The sequence below is a fragment of the Pinus tabuliformis genome, chromosome 3_2 (assembly GCF_031772625.1).
Source record: "Pinus tabuliformis cultivar Carrire ecotype Pingquan chromosome 3_2, CPIR1, whole genome shotgun sequence".
NCBI lineage: Eukaryota > Viridiplantae > Streptophyta > Pinopsida > Pinales > Pinaceae > Pinus > Pinus tabuliformis.
In genome coordinates this window covers 259,691,215-259,706,788 of record NC_142302.1, presented here as the reverse complement: position 1 = coordinate 259,706,788, position 15,574 = coordinate 259,691,215, and the positions used below count along the sequence as shown (strand labels likewise).

Below are 15,574 nucleotides of genomic sequence, written 5' to 3'. Positions count from 1 at the left end.
CCTCCTCAACTATTTATCCTCCATCTTCCTCGCTTATTCCCTCACTTCTCTCTACAACTTCCACATCACTCCTCAACTATTTATCCTCCATCTTCCTCGTTTATTCCCTCACTTCTCTCTACAACTTCCACATCACTGGCCCCCTGGGCTCCCCCTCGGCTCTCCTTACCCGAGCTCCCAGTGGCTTTATCCCTTCCCTCTCTTCAAGCTCGTCTTCCCCTGCATCGGCTGTCATCGGTCTCTTTTCTCTTTTCGAGATCAAGCTCTATGCTCTTTTATCGATTTCGCTGCCTTTCTATTTCCAGTGTCGGTCCCCTCTTTGCATCTTTGTTATTCTTCCCTGTTGATCTTTGTCAACTCCCTTCTCCCTTTCTATTTCTCCCCCTCGATTTCCGAGAATCTCTTCCCTCTACAGCTTATAAGATTTCTTCGGCCAGCCCACAACATCAAAGGTAGTGCACTACATCAAAGGTCACCATCAACATCAAACGCAGCCCATTGAATCAAAGGCCATTTATAGCATTGCGGTAATTATGGATCCACTCGAAGCATCATCTAAGAATGACAAGTGTGTTTATTGTAGAGCGAACAAATTCATGATCGATCAGCGCCGAGAGACTATCAAATACATTTGATACCAGGAAAGGAATGAAAACTCTCTACTCAACAAACTTGCTAGTCAAAATTCTAAAATGGAATCTCTCAAAATCACTACACTCGCTTGGAGGAGACCATTGCCTATCTGAAAGGAATTCTCCTCATTCAGTGTGGAGAGAATTCTGGGCATCAAAGCCGCAGAATCAAGTCAAAGCAAGAACCATCAGTAAATCAAAATTAGGGGCTATTAGCGGTTCTAATTTTGTTTTGTCCAACTTTAGTAGTTTCCTATGAAATGCAAATCTAATGTTTTTTTTTTTCTTTTCTTTTTTTTTTCAGTTTGTAAGGCTTTATAAACAGTCTGTAGTAGGCAAACAAGGATCATACAACCTCAGCCTCCATGTTGAATGTGTTTGTTTTCTCCTTGAATTCCTTCTCAGCTTGGTTGGCACCAAAATCTTTGTAACGGGAGTCCACTTCGACATCTTTTTTGAATGAAAATCAATAACCAATTGTGTTAAAAAAATGTTATGATAATGTTATTGTCTTGAGAGGTACTATAAGGGGATGTTGTCACCTAACCTTACATTCAAATATAATAAAATAATACTTACCTTAGTAAATTAAAACATAGTAATAACAAAAAAAAACACAATGTAGGTTGGAAAATCAAATATTCTCGAGTAAGAATGAAAAAGAGCATGAAGGGTACTTAAGGGTCAACATGTTGACATGCTAAAGGGAAAATCAATTGTATGGGAAACTGTCGGAACGTTCTTTCTTTCAAAATAAAAATCATTACCTTAGGCACATAATTTTAGGAGAAGGGATTTTAGTTGACCCGAAAAAGGTAAAGGCCATAATGGATTGGCCAATATCAAAAAATGCACATGAGGTGCATATTTTCATGGGGCTAGTGAGTAATTCTCGCATATTTGTGGAAGGGTTTTCGGAGATTTGAAAACCCATCACCACATTACGGGGAAAGGGGGTTAGGTATGAATGGATAGATGAATGTGACATTCCATTCACCGAACTAAAGAGATTACTAACTAGTGCATCGATCCTTTGAGTGCCTGACATGGAGAAAGATTTCACAGTTTGCACAAATGCTTCGAAGCAAGTATTGGGAGCAGTGTTGATGTAAGAAGGCAGAGTAATAAATTATGCATCTAGGAAGTTGAAGAAACATGAAGAGTTGTATGTTACCCATGACTTAGCGATAATTCAACTGAGAGATAGTGCCCTGAATTAGTGGAGTAACTTGGCACAACAACTACGCCTCACTCCTGACACTATTACTTGGGAGTTCTAAAAAAGATTTGAGAAAAAGTACTTGTATACATATTACAAAGAATAGCAAGTATGATCCTTCCATGCTTTAGTAAAGGGAAATTCATGGATATTGATGATCACCAGGCAGGTCACTTCATTTATCGATTGAACCCTAAGATTAGAGCAATGGTTCAGATGTGGAAACCATCCTCAATTGCAAAGGTTGTTGAACATGATCACTATGTAGAAGAGCACTTAGACTTGAAAGGGGGAAACATAATTATTTTTCCAAAACATCCAAGGTTTGTGAGAAAGGCCCCTCAGAACTTCTCTATGGGAAGGGGTGCTAGACATGGCTGGAATTTACTCAACATTTTATTATAAATAATTTTTAAAATCTCTATGCCCAACACTCCAGCGTCATACCTGAAATGAAAGCAAGCCTGTGCGCTTTGATATTTGCAGAACCAATACTTGCTTGTAGTAGATTCTGGTTCTAACACACCTCAGCTAGTGGACCAGACGTGGAAGGGATGCTTTTTGTCTAGTGATACTTCTATTGACCACAAAGTAAGCCGGCATTCTCAAATTCTAATAATCTTTTTTATTGTAAAAAGATATTAGTTATAATGTTCAATTATATTAACAAAAAGCTATATCAAACAACAAAAATGCAAAATGCATGAACTAAGTTATGATGGTATAACCATACAAAAATCCTGCGTTGAGTGAGATTTCTAGCCAGAAACATACCTCTCAAAGAAATAATGCATCATAAGTTCCCAAAAACTAATAAATGAATGGGTGCATAGCTACACACCACGGCTGAGATTAATGTTTGTTTTCGGGCTCAAGCCTTAGCATAGAAAGCATGTAAATAAACAGGGCAACTAGCTCCGAAATTAAAACAAATAATACATAAACAAACTGCATAATTAAAGTTACACTTGTGCTAATCATATCTGCTAAATAATCTTGAACTGCACAGAATGCTATGAAATCATAGTCAATTTCTGTACATTCCTGCAATAGCTACAATAACATCTTCACTGTAAAATTCTTTACCCTATGTCATACAGTCAACAACTTACAACAGATGAAACAATCAAAATACAGATTTCAATGCTCCTCATAATATTAGGCATGCATGGAAACTTTGACAATGTTCAGAGAATCTCCCAAATAGCAGCTTCACGGGAAAACCTTACAACCCTGAATTTGACATTTTCCTGCATCCCCCAAATAGCAGTTTGATGGTGAAAGCTTACAACCCCGAACAGATCTACTTTTCTTCCTGTCTTCTTCAAACAGAAGACCTTAATCCACTTTGTGCAATGTTCATCAATCTTTGATATTTTCATCTGTAGCATTGGCTCCAACATTCCCTGAGGCAAAACATATTGGCCACAATTATTCTGGTGAACAGATCTTTCAACTAAGTCAGAGATACACAGCACACGAAACTGCTTATATCCTATCCATCTAGAGTGCAGACGAAAGGGTAATAAACAATCAAGATTAGTTAACTACACAGCAGATTCACTCTCATATCCAGGCATGTACAAGAACTATATCCAGTAACATTATTCAAATTTAATCCACCATTTTTATATTCAATTATTTTTTAATTTCTTTCATTAAATCCAGTAAATCCTATGGCTTAAAACAATCTATACCTGAATCAATTTTATCATAATCTGCTGAGATATCTTCAGTGGTTGCAGCCATTGCAACAGCTTTGGCTACAGCTTCTCCAGGAGGGGGATGATCATACTTGCAAGTTGCACCATACTTGCAAGTTCCAGTTTTCATATAGAATGGGCATGTAGCCTCACCCTGCAAAACATTCAATTCCAGAAATGTAACAAAAAGAAAACATGATTAAAAATTACAATTCGAACTAAAATATGCATCTTATATAGCATCATCCCTTACCTCTCGTCTTGGGAAGCCTGCAAGAGTCAACTTCACAGGTTGCTGAGCACGAGCTGTGTCAAGTTCTCCTGGGGGAGGATGGTCAAATTTACAGTTTACACCATACTTGCAAATCCCAGTTTTCAGATAGAACGGGCAAATAGTTTCACCCTGAAATGGTATGATAGAATAAGCAAAACAGCAACCAATAAGAATTTTGGGAGAAAAAAATTGCATTTTTTTATTCAGATGTTTACCTCTCTCCTTGGAAGGCCTGCAAGAGTCAGCTTCACAGATGGATCAGGTCTATTAAGTGGATGGTGAAACTTGCATGAAGGTCCAAATTTGCATTCACCAGTTTTTATGTAGAACTGAACAATAAAAAACAGTTACAATTTAGGCAAACGTCACTCTAAATGTAACAAGAAAATGGCAAAGGTCACTCTAAATGTAACCAGAAAATGGCAAAGGTCACTCTAAATGTAACCAGAAAATGGCAAAGGTCACTCTAAATGTAACCAGAAAATGGCAAACAGACGCACTCTAAATGTAACAATTATTTTGAATATGACATTTTGACTAGCAACATCCAACCAGAAAACACAATATAGCAACACCACAGACAACCAAGCACACTTTCACACTTACAGAAGAAAGCGTACTGACATACATTTAATTTCACTCTTCACAGTCATTCCTAGCCAAAGACAAATTTCTATCAATGCTATATAGTTCGCTATAGAGACAAACCATGTCCCAAAATCAGCGTAAGGGGAAAGTAGCCATACCAAACAGCTCAGCACACATAAATGTATATATGAACAAGGTGAACATTGAATAATAAATTACTCACTGTACATTCAGGCTCTCCAGGCCTCTGTGGAGGAATAGGAGCTCCTAAACTATGTTGGGGAAGCATCTGAAAACATATGAATAACAGTCAACAGATCAGTAGAATACACTAGAGAAAAGATGGTGCTAGAGTATATTTTATTAACCACAAAACCTTTACTATAAAAGAGCTCACTGTCAGCATCAGAGGATTTGATCAAAATACAAAACGCTGTAACAAAATTACTCTGAAGTAAAAAGGAGGCTCCAACTTACCCCTGAATAGCCAACTAAAGGTTGATCATGGACAGAAAATGGCATAACAGCTGGTGGCATATTTACTACTACATGAAATCAAAAATGATATGTAATTTTAGTTACATTAGTTATTGCAAGGTTGCAAATTTGGCAATTGGAAAGCTCAACAGAATCCAACATCCATACTTCTCTAATCAAGCTACAACTTACATATCCTATCAGGATGACTGAATCGGCAATTTGGTCCAAATTTGCAGCTACACAAAAGATTAAACCACATCAAAGTACTTTGTATTAATTAACCTGTAATATTTTAATAAAACATATGCTTGTTTTAAACTAACACTAAAATAATATTATCATTCCTTTTTACTCATACATATATAATGACAAGAATAAGAATTTTAGATTTGCCTCCATGATTTGATAAAAGAAAACGCATAACATTGTAAAATTACCTCCCAGTTTTGACATAAAATGGGCAATCTGTCTCACCCTGCAAAATCATAGCATCCACAATTAGATCAAAACAAAACAAAACCATTCTCAGATGTGCAAAACACTGACAGCAAGCCCAAACAATCTTAATACAAAACCACAAGTACAGACACAGAAAGCAATGAAGCCAACTATACCAATGAATTACATCAAAGAGAACACATAAGGAGAATCCAGCCCAGGTTCTTTATCATTGTAGAGAGCAAGCACTAATAACCATATAACACAGTAACTCGAGGTGACTGTGGACTAACAAAAATTTAATTTGCAATTACTGACGACAGACTTATTTATCCATACATTAAGCAATAGATAAATCCAAACAAATACTCACAGGTCTAATTGGCAAGCCCTTGGAATTGTGCATGGTAGCCGGCTTTATAGGTATGACATCTGTTTTCCCATTTATATCTCCAGAAACCCCTTGTTCCTCTGTTCCGGCAGTTACAGCAGCATCCCCATTCACTTTGTGCTCTGATATTTTTAAAGATCCTCCTTTGTCTTTTGGATGATCAAACTTGCACTTGGCACCATACTTGCAAATACCTGTCTTGACAAAAAACTGAGATCCACAACAAGAAATTCAATAAACCAACAGTTCAAAAAGCAAAAATATAATCTGATTAGAAATGGTTATAGAACATGAAAGCACAAAACTCATCACTGAGTATCTTACAGCACACTCAGGCTCGCCAGGCCTCTCTGGTAGTGAACCAGTAGCAAGTTTGACCTACAAAAGCAAGAAAAATAAATTCAAGGACTAATCACATATCATATTTAATGGAAAACAAAAAATAATCGACAAAAACAGACTCAGTTTAGTACCTCATTTCCATCAAAATTCTCGTCTGAGTTTAAGGTTGCCAACCTATCTTTTGGGTGGTGGAACTTGCATTTTGAACCAAACTTGCATATGCCAGTTTTCATATAGTACTGAGTTCAATAATATGAAAATCAAACAACACAACAAAGAGCTAAATTAAACATCAAAAGAAATCAAACATCACGAACAAAAGCTAAATTACAACAATATCAGAAGGATGTCAGCTACAACAAAATAAACAAAAAAAAAACCAAAAAAAATGGCTCCATAACTTACAGGACACTCAGGCTCGCCTGGCCTCTCCGGTGGGGACTCACTGCTTGTGGCAACAGATGGCACCTGGAGCCACACAACAGATGTAAAATTATTGGTCCCGTCGAAGTTAATCATGTAGTGTAAAATGGAACAGCCTTGCCACTGACCTTACAGGATTGGATATACTGAATCAAAAATTACATCAACCTGACAACCTAACTCAGGCATTCTTCAGATTGAATTTTACAATATACATACCCAACCAAAAGTTCATCTGATAACAAAGAACAATATGGGGCTAGAAAGAACAAGCAGTGCTACCAATCTGTAAGTGGGAAAGGGTAGAGACAGCAAGACAGCAATAATCGTAAGCCTATTAATCTTGCTACAATCTGAATGTCAAAAGAGCAATACTATATGAGAGAATTATAATTAAATCCATGATTAGTAAGCCTATTAATCTTGCTACAATCTGAATGTCAAAAGAGCAATACTATATGAGAGAATTATAATTAAGTCCATGATTAGGAATTTTTTGGTAAATGAATAACTGTTTCATAGAAACAAAGTACTCCCTAATACAACTGAAATGTGCTAGCTAAAGCATAAGTTTAGACACACTATTTAGGTGCAAATAATCCTAATACCTTGATATAAAAATTAATAACACATTTACACTTACATGTGGTAATCAATTGCCACAACACAGCCCACAGTCCACTTATAACATATCACATTAATAAGTTTATCAGACTGGAAAACAAATGTATATTTATTTCACAAACACAGACGTGTAATCAAGTGTGCTTATCTTTATTATCTGCATTTTCATGCTAATCAGATTGGCACACACAAAACAATAACAAGTACTACAATAGATCTTATAATATATAATTGCTGTGACAGCCAAGGATCTGCCAATTCTGTCAATTTAATCTAGTCCAGGTGAAACAAATTACTCCCTAATACAACTGGGATGTGCTATCTAAGCATACAACCAGACACATTATTTAGGGGCAAATAAATCATAGTACCTTGATATGAAAAATTAATAACATATTAACACTTGCATGCAATAATCAATCGCTACACAGCCCACAGTCCACTTATAACATATCACATTAAGTTCGCCAGATGTCTAGAAGACAGATGTCTGTTTATTTCACATAAACATAGATGCATAATAAAGTGTGCACTGCTTATCCTTATTATCTGCATTTTGATGCTAATTGGATTGGCGCACACACAAACAATAACAAGTACTACAATGAACTTCAAACATATAATGGTTGTGATAGCCAAGGATCTGCCAATTTTGTCAATTTTGTCAATTTGTTGTAGTTGGTAGGAGTTATCCTCCCCAACCAGGTTGAATTCCTACAAGTGACATGTTGAGACCCAAGCAAGTATATTGTTTAACAAACTTGATCCCTGTTGTTGACCTTGCCATTTGGTCTGAAGAATATAGTGTTTACCATCATTAGAATGAGGAGAAGTGCCCAAAAAATACAAAAAACACAATAAAAATAATGGCATAGTGTGCAGCACTAAGCTCCTAATTTTTTTCTTATAAAGAAGCCCCTCCCCCTTCATAAAACACATTAATATATTTGAAATACATACTTTTTGACAAGATATATATGTAATTATATTCTTATACATGCTAATTTTCCACATCCAAATCCAGACTTTTCAAACAAAAAAGTAGCAGGATGTGTATCAAGACCCATATCTGTTCCCATGTAAAATTAGCTGAAGGTATTTAAGTGTACAGCTAAGTATGCCATATAGAACCTATCTCAAACATGCCTTGGAACTTCACATACAACACTTCAGCGATCAAACTTGAGCTGCTTTATTCAACTCTATGTTGGATAAACCAGCCTAGATCCATCTTAACTCCGGATCTACCGAGCGCCGAAAGGGATCAAATCCCTTGAGATGCAAACCTCTTTTAGAGTGAAACAAGATTTGATCCCTCTCGGCCTTTGGTAGATTTGGAGTTTAAGATGGATTTCGTCAGATTTAATTTCTCCTTTTAAATAGGCTATATTCCACATCAATACCATGGCTTCTCATTAAGCTGAAGCTCAAAAACCACCAGTAACTTGACCAAGTCAAGTTTACCTTAACTACCCAACAAAAATTAATAAAAATAATAATTATCACATAATACTTTATTGTCCACAGGATTTACAGGGCATTACAACACCTCCACCTTACTGGGCTGGAGAGCACCTCTCAGCGCAAACAAACTCATCTACAAGTGGACTTTTTTTGGAGGGGATCCGACATCCTAATACAGTAACTAATTCATTTAGCCCATTAAAAAAAATTACATGGCCATTGAGTATAAGAAATAGATTTCATTTGGTTGAGAATAGAAGAACACAACTCATTCAGAAAATCAAGAATAGAAATAGGGGGATAAATAAGCAGACATACATACATGCACACATACAATCATGAAAGTATTTTATAAGTGTAACGTGTTTTTCTTTCTAATTTACAGATAAATCCACCCTTTCTTCTCTTTCTGAATAAAGAGAGACTGAAAACAAGGCATGCAACACAGATCATAAAACTGCACACAAGCCATAACAATGGGGAAGATGTGAATGGTCATCAAAATATGTATGATTGAAGATATTGCACAATCTGCAAAATTTATCGCAAAATAAGGGATTTTATTAAATAAAGTACATATTGTCAGGGTAGAATTATATACTACAATCGAAAGTAACTTGTATATTATTATATGCTAAAACTTTATAACATTATATGCTAAGAGAAAACAAGCTACTGTAAGTACTAAGTTACAACTCAATACAATTAAATAACAATACAGAGTTAACAGTCACCTCTTTCCAGTTTGGAATTCCACCAGCTGGAACCCAAAAGGGATGATCAAACTTGCAGTCAGCTCCAAATTTACAGGTTCTTGTCATCATATAGTGAGTACAATCCTTTTCTCCAAGTCGCTGAGGATAAATGGGAAAATCACTTGAACCGTCCAACCTAGGGCGCTTGGGCAATGCATTCACAGATGAAAGAGCTTCATTTTGCCCAAATGCGTTATGAGTTCCCAAAAGAGTTTGTGAAACTATGAGGAGAGAGAATATAGCATATACAATATGGAAACAATGATCCATAATAGAAAATAGATAGTGATATATAAAAACATAAATAATAAGAAAGAAAACGAATTACATAAAAAGAAATATGGAGAGAGTCAATAGTTACATATACAATACAAAAATGCAGGTTACCACGGTAGTATGATGGCCATATACCAACATATATGTATAGCGTCACATCCAGCAAGGTCCAAATAGTATAATTGTACCAATGCAACAGCAGAGAAAAAAGAAAATCAGTCAGATAAATAGTTAATTAACTATCTATAAATTATATCACTAATGTATATATATTCTCCAGCCCTAAAATATCATAAGCAGTGGATAGTAATTCAGTTCTCAGATACTGTCCATAACTACAGCCTCAAAACTCCTCTGAGAGACGGCATAGTGAAATTATACTGTAATCTGTTAAATATTTTATCCGTAATTTTGTTACAAAAGTGGTCCAAGGTTTCATCAACATTATTTGATGAATGTATATCATATATTGGTCTAATATAGCCTATTACAGTCTGCCAAACATGTTCAAGCAATAGTGTTTTCTAATTTCCAAGAACTAAAGCTCTTTCTACGGACAATGCTAGTATGGCACAGAAAAGCTTGATAATACCAGAGTTCTTATCATCCAGAATGGTTCTGAATATAACAAAACTAGTGGTAGTCACCAGAATGGACCCAAGTCACGTCATGTGCACTCAATAACCAGCCCATAAGCCAAATTTTGGGCACCGTAAAAGAATAGGAAATATAACTTAGCCTTAATACCATCATAAGCAATATGTTCAGCATAATATATATCTGAAATAATCTCCCAGACAACAAACTGATTGACCATGGTACCCAACAAAGTTATACTAAATAAAAGCAACATTAATACTTGGACAGGATACTGTTGACAGAAACTGTCATATGACATTATCTGCCACTTAAATTCTACTAACAATGACAGATCTGTCAAACTAGCTCATGTGAAAATATATTGGCCATGCATCAAGGCCTATATCTAATATCAGTTCAAGTTTTTTCAAACGATGAAAAGCAAGTTACAAACTGCCAAAAGAACAGTTTGCAGATTTCAGAAATGGGGCAACATAAATAGATAGAAACCCCATCAATCATATATAATCAAATAATATAGTTTTAAAAAATCAAATAGTACCTCAACCTGTAATCTTAACAGCAACCAAATGCATATTATTGTGTATATAAACACCCATTACATATCATTCATGCAAGGTACAAGTATATTGTACTAGTATATTATCTATTTTTTTGGTAAGAAAACCCACCCTACACAGACCTCCAATGGAACATGGATTTCCGTCAATGTCTAACAATCATAAATTACAACAGACTATTTAATATCAAGTAACCTTTCATTACCACATAACCTTCCAACTAATAAGAATATACGGCATGCACGTTAATTCAAGCCTACACCTAATTAGAATTGTTATAACAGTGTTATAACTGTTCCATTAGGCTTGTAACCCTCCAATTGATAAGAATGTAGGCCAAGTAGGCTAACAGACTATTCAATATCAAGCAACTTTAAGGCAAGTTGCAAGAATTGGAACGAACAGTTGGGAATCTGCAAGTATATCTCATTGCAGACTATACTCTTTTGTTCAGAGGCACTTCAATTGTAATAAGTGAAGGTGGTAATACGCTGGCATGCCTCAACCGATTCAGATGGGAGCCAGTAATATGCAAATTCATCAAGTATCTTTCCATGATTTTAATAAGAAGTAAAACTTTAAAATCAATGTTCGAGTAATTAACCAAGTTATGTTTAAGTTGTGTTTATACCATGAAGCTCCATCTTCAGCAATAAACGACGATTGAAATAGCCAACTGTCAAATTTATAGATAACAGCGATTTCATGATCACAGAAGGCATCTTAAGATTTGAAATTGCATGTTTTAAAAGAACACAGTAGGATATTGAGAATCTACATCATAAGCATGTGCAAGGGAACCTTCTTGCCAACCACTTTGATGAGGGGTGTTACTGTTTTTCTTCCCAGCAAGTCGTTAGGATGTGTGTTCCAATCAACCTATTTATTTTAATGCGACAAGATAGTCTCGTATGTGCACTAGTTTGCGTTGTAAAATACATTGTAAATAGGTGTTTCTAAACTGAACATCCATCTCCGACTAGATCTCCCTAACTGCTAATTACTATAGCTGTTAATTCATATGTGCATAAAACTAATATTTATTACATAACACCCGATTTAAAAAACCAGTAAGAATACACACATTAGCTTCAAAAAGAATGATACCTTGAAGAGAAATTGGTGCATAGAAATGCATACCTTCTTCATTTGGACGCTTGACACCAGTCACTCCTCCAGGCATTGAACCGCGAGATTCTGCTCCAGGCCACTGTGTCTGCTGCAGTGGAGGAGAAACAAGGCCTGCTGAATGCCTACTAGGAAAATAAGCACTCGTCGAGCCGAAACCCACCGCATCTCCACCCTTGTAGTGGGCCGTATCGCTGCCATTCAGAAACATTGAGCTGTTATGACCGGGATAGTACCTGGAGGAATCAGCCCTTTGTGTTGCTTCTGAGGGCATGTACCTATCCAAACTAAATGAGCCAGGTCGGCTCCCAGTTTCAGCAGGAGTGCGCTCACTGGGAACACGTTCGCCGAACATGTAGCGCCCTCCTGGTTTGTCAAGCTGCATTGAGTTTGACATCTGATCTCCAGAGAAATACCGAGACTCGGCGGGCAGATCATAGGGTCTGGCTGGAAACATGGGCGGCTCAAGAGCTCTGCCGCCGTTATAACCGAGTACAGGGTTACCACGAGAAGCCGAACCTAGAGACTGGCTAGAGCTGTAAATCTGGTGTCCCATATTCAATAACTACAACACCCAACCACACTCGTAAGCTACAAAATACTGATACAAACTTTCGAAACGCTTACACGGATGAATAAAGTGTCCCTGACTTCGGCAGCTGTCTGACAAAACCCTAACCCTAACCTTGAGCGCCGAAGACAAGGGAAACCAGAATCTCTCCTTCGTAGAACAGAAAACCAAAGCCCCAGCAAAAGCCCGTCAGAAGAAAGGAGACACCAAAGATCTTCGATCTTAAAGTATTTACAGCGACATTTTTTTCCCCTTTTACCACTTCGGGTTTTCTCACAAACTTTTGAACCTTCGATCTCCCGCTATGCACTTCAGAAAAATGGAATGCGACAAATGCTAAATCTGAATGTCGGAAAAGTATGTCCGCCTACCCTCTGCCAATAAGTAGTGACCTCATTTAGCAGGGCCTCAGACAACGCGTAAACCCTAAACCCTTGAATCAAATATATTTTGTTGCCAACCCTAGTTTAAAAAAAAAACAGAAACAAGAGGACTCCAAGGCGGCAGATTGGTCAAATAATAACTGGTCATATAATAGCCCTTTAAACAGTCGATTTCCGATTTGTAAAACTTGAATATCACATATTTCATCTCATCAACGTGGAAGATGCAAATTATATATATATATGTATGGTGTCTATATCGGAATTTCCCTCGCTTACTAATCTCCTATGTCGGCATTTCCCTCGTATCCTCCCGGTAGTATTTAGCCTCTAGTGTTTAGTAAAAGGTAGGTATGTTTTTGTGGAAGATTGAGTCAGCGGCACAATGGATAGGATGTTATTCTCTATTGTAATTGGGATATTTTTGGTCTTTTACATTAAGATTTAAGGGGTAGGATACTTTATTTTTTTTGGAGTTTTGGTTTTTGCTAAATCAAAATCTGGTATTTGTTGAGGTTTTTGTTAAGTTAAAGTTAAGTCATAAATATCTAGTATATGTGATTTGGAGTTATAAATTTCTATTATATCTGGTTTGATATACTCTTGGTATTATAGTGGCAACCTCTAGGTTTGATATTCAGCGTTATCCAAATTATTCTAACTAGTTATTGATTCACTATGGTAAAAAAAATATATAAATATATCATAATTTTTAAGATTTTGAAAAACTCATACTCTTTGAAACAATTTTTATATAATTATTCAAACATTTTCCATTATATTTAAATTATGATAGTAAAAATAAAAACCCTCATAGACTAGCTAATTTACATTTCATAAATAAATTTAATTTATAATAATTTATTATATGATATACGGTAATATATATACCATTTCAATTTTACACCATTACATATATCATTTTATATATTGTTGCATATCACTTTGCACATTATTTAGGGATGTATAAGCTTCTTTTGATTGTCATGGGTTATTGATTTTTTTAACTACTACCAGAATGCAATAGTTAAGTTTAATGGGTGAATTTGTGTGATAGTTAAGTTTAATGAGTGAACTTGTTTTTATATAGTAATATTCTTCAAAACCAACATAAATGAATTATCGGGCTTTTGTTATTATTTTTCTATGGGTTTTTATTAAATACTTTGTTTTAAAATGTATTAGATATTATTGAGAAATTGCATATGATACAAACAAGTGGATATGTTTATAGACAAAGTCTGGATTTAGCATAGGCAAAAAGCAAAGAAACCTATTTGACCTAGAACTAGCCTTATGCAGAGACTAAGAATGACCATTTGCCCAAAATTGGGAAACCAGATGGCCTCTTAGAATGTTACAAAAAGCATTGTGCTTGTAAAAAACCAAAGATGAACAAAGAAAGAGTTCCAAAAACTGAAGAAAGGCCTTTCTTGAATTTTGAGTCTGAACCATGCTAGGCATTTTAACTAAATGGGTCATCCTATCCATCTTCCAACCATGGTGGATGCTCCCACATAATTGTTGTTCCATAGCTAGTGTTGGCATGTTGCTGTGAATTTGCCTCTTGCTGCTTGTTTGGCTCAGCTACCTTGCTACTAGTGGCCTTAGCCATTTCTCTGTTGCATGAAGGCTCTAGTTGTCTAGAGATTATCTCAACTCTATAGTCAAGCCCCAGCTTCACAAGGTTAGTCGGCTTTGTGCCGTGGGAGACTGAATCCAGGGGACTTTGGGAGGAGTCCTGGTCGTCCCGAGAGTTGGAAGACTCTGAAGTCGAGGGAGGAGGAGGGAACCAAATTCCTAGCACCCCAACCAAGAACACACAAGGTAGCCCCTCGCCTAAACTAGGTGAAAGTCTAGGTCAACAATGCGACCCTCCACCACTTACATCGCCTCTTCTTGGCCTCGCAAATGTCTACCAAACAGGTTCTTGATTGCCCAATAGGTGTCACTCGTGTTCCTGATCTCCTCAACCTCGATGTCAATTAGAAACCTACAAATGCACCCTGGGATGTCTACATCGTAGCGATCAACGCCATAATTGTGCTAAGGAGGAGGAGGATGATATCCCCTGCCTCTCCCTCCTCTCTAAAGTCTTTCGTGCTCTCAAACCATAGAGATCAGTGTGTGGCATCTAGAGCCCCCTCTTTCAACTTTCTCAACCTTCTCTTTGTACGCAAGAATGCAAATGGTGAATGGGGCAAAGACATGCCTTGTTGTGTTGGAGTTCACATCTTGAGCCTTCATTAAGTGTCCTTCCCTCATCGTCTAACCACGCCATCTAATGTGGGAGACAGAGCTTGTGGAATGTCAGGCAAAAAGCAAAGCCATTGTCTAGCTTTAAATATTGATAGATCAATTGTCATAAAAACCAACATAACCTTCATTGACTACCTAAATATATGAATCAAAGATTAATTTATAACAATATACTGTACAATATATAACAATATATACCATTTCAATTACCTGCAAAATAAATATATATAAGTATATAATTTTTATATTTCAATTTATATGAAATGCCTAAGCTTTTTTATTATTTATTTTTTTAACTACCACACAATAATAATTAAATTTAATAACTAAATAATTTGGAATATTTGAAACTAATTTCGCAAGAAATCACATTTGTAAATTTAGGCAGAGGCGTTTGGAAACAACCAGTGTGGTTCATCTTAGTGTGGTTCATCATCAAGACAAGATGAAAGATCAGATCAGAG

The 15,574-nt window shown here is 36.3% G+C and overlaps 1 protein-coding gene across 2 annotated transcripts; it reads right to left on the bottom strand.

Annotated features, from left to right (window-relative positions):
• Nucleotides 1-2,763: 2,763 nt before the first annotated feature.
• On the bottom strand, nt 2,764-13,059 carry HUA1 (floral homeotic protein (HUA1)). Of its 2 annotated transcripts, none has more exons than XM_089416214.1 (14): nt 11,910-13,059; nt 9,313-9,554; nt 6,473-6,535; nt 6,199-6,306; nt 6,050-6,103; nt 5,708-5,935; nt 5,334-5,371; nt 5,086-5,132; nt 4,894-4,958; nt 4,640-4,705; nt 4,044-4,157; nt 3,808-3,957; nt 3,549-3,708; nt 2,764-3,257 (listed from the first exon to the last, which is right to left on the bottom strand). In XM_089416214.1, exons 1-14 carry the CDS (start codon nt 12,451-12,453, stop codon nt 3,214-3,216), a joined length of 1,923 nt encoding a protein of 640 aa, XP_089272340.1. In that variant the 5' UTR covers nt 12,454-13,059; the 3' UTR covers nt 2,764-3,213. The 2 variants fall into 2 exon arrangements, with proteins under 2 accessions (XP_089272340.1, XP_089272339.1); XM_089416213.1 differs by having other exon boundaries at nt 4,894-4,961; nt 11,910-13,057.
• Between the last annotated feature and the right edge of the window lie 2,515 nt (nt 13,060-15,574).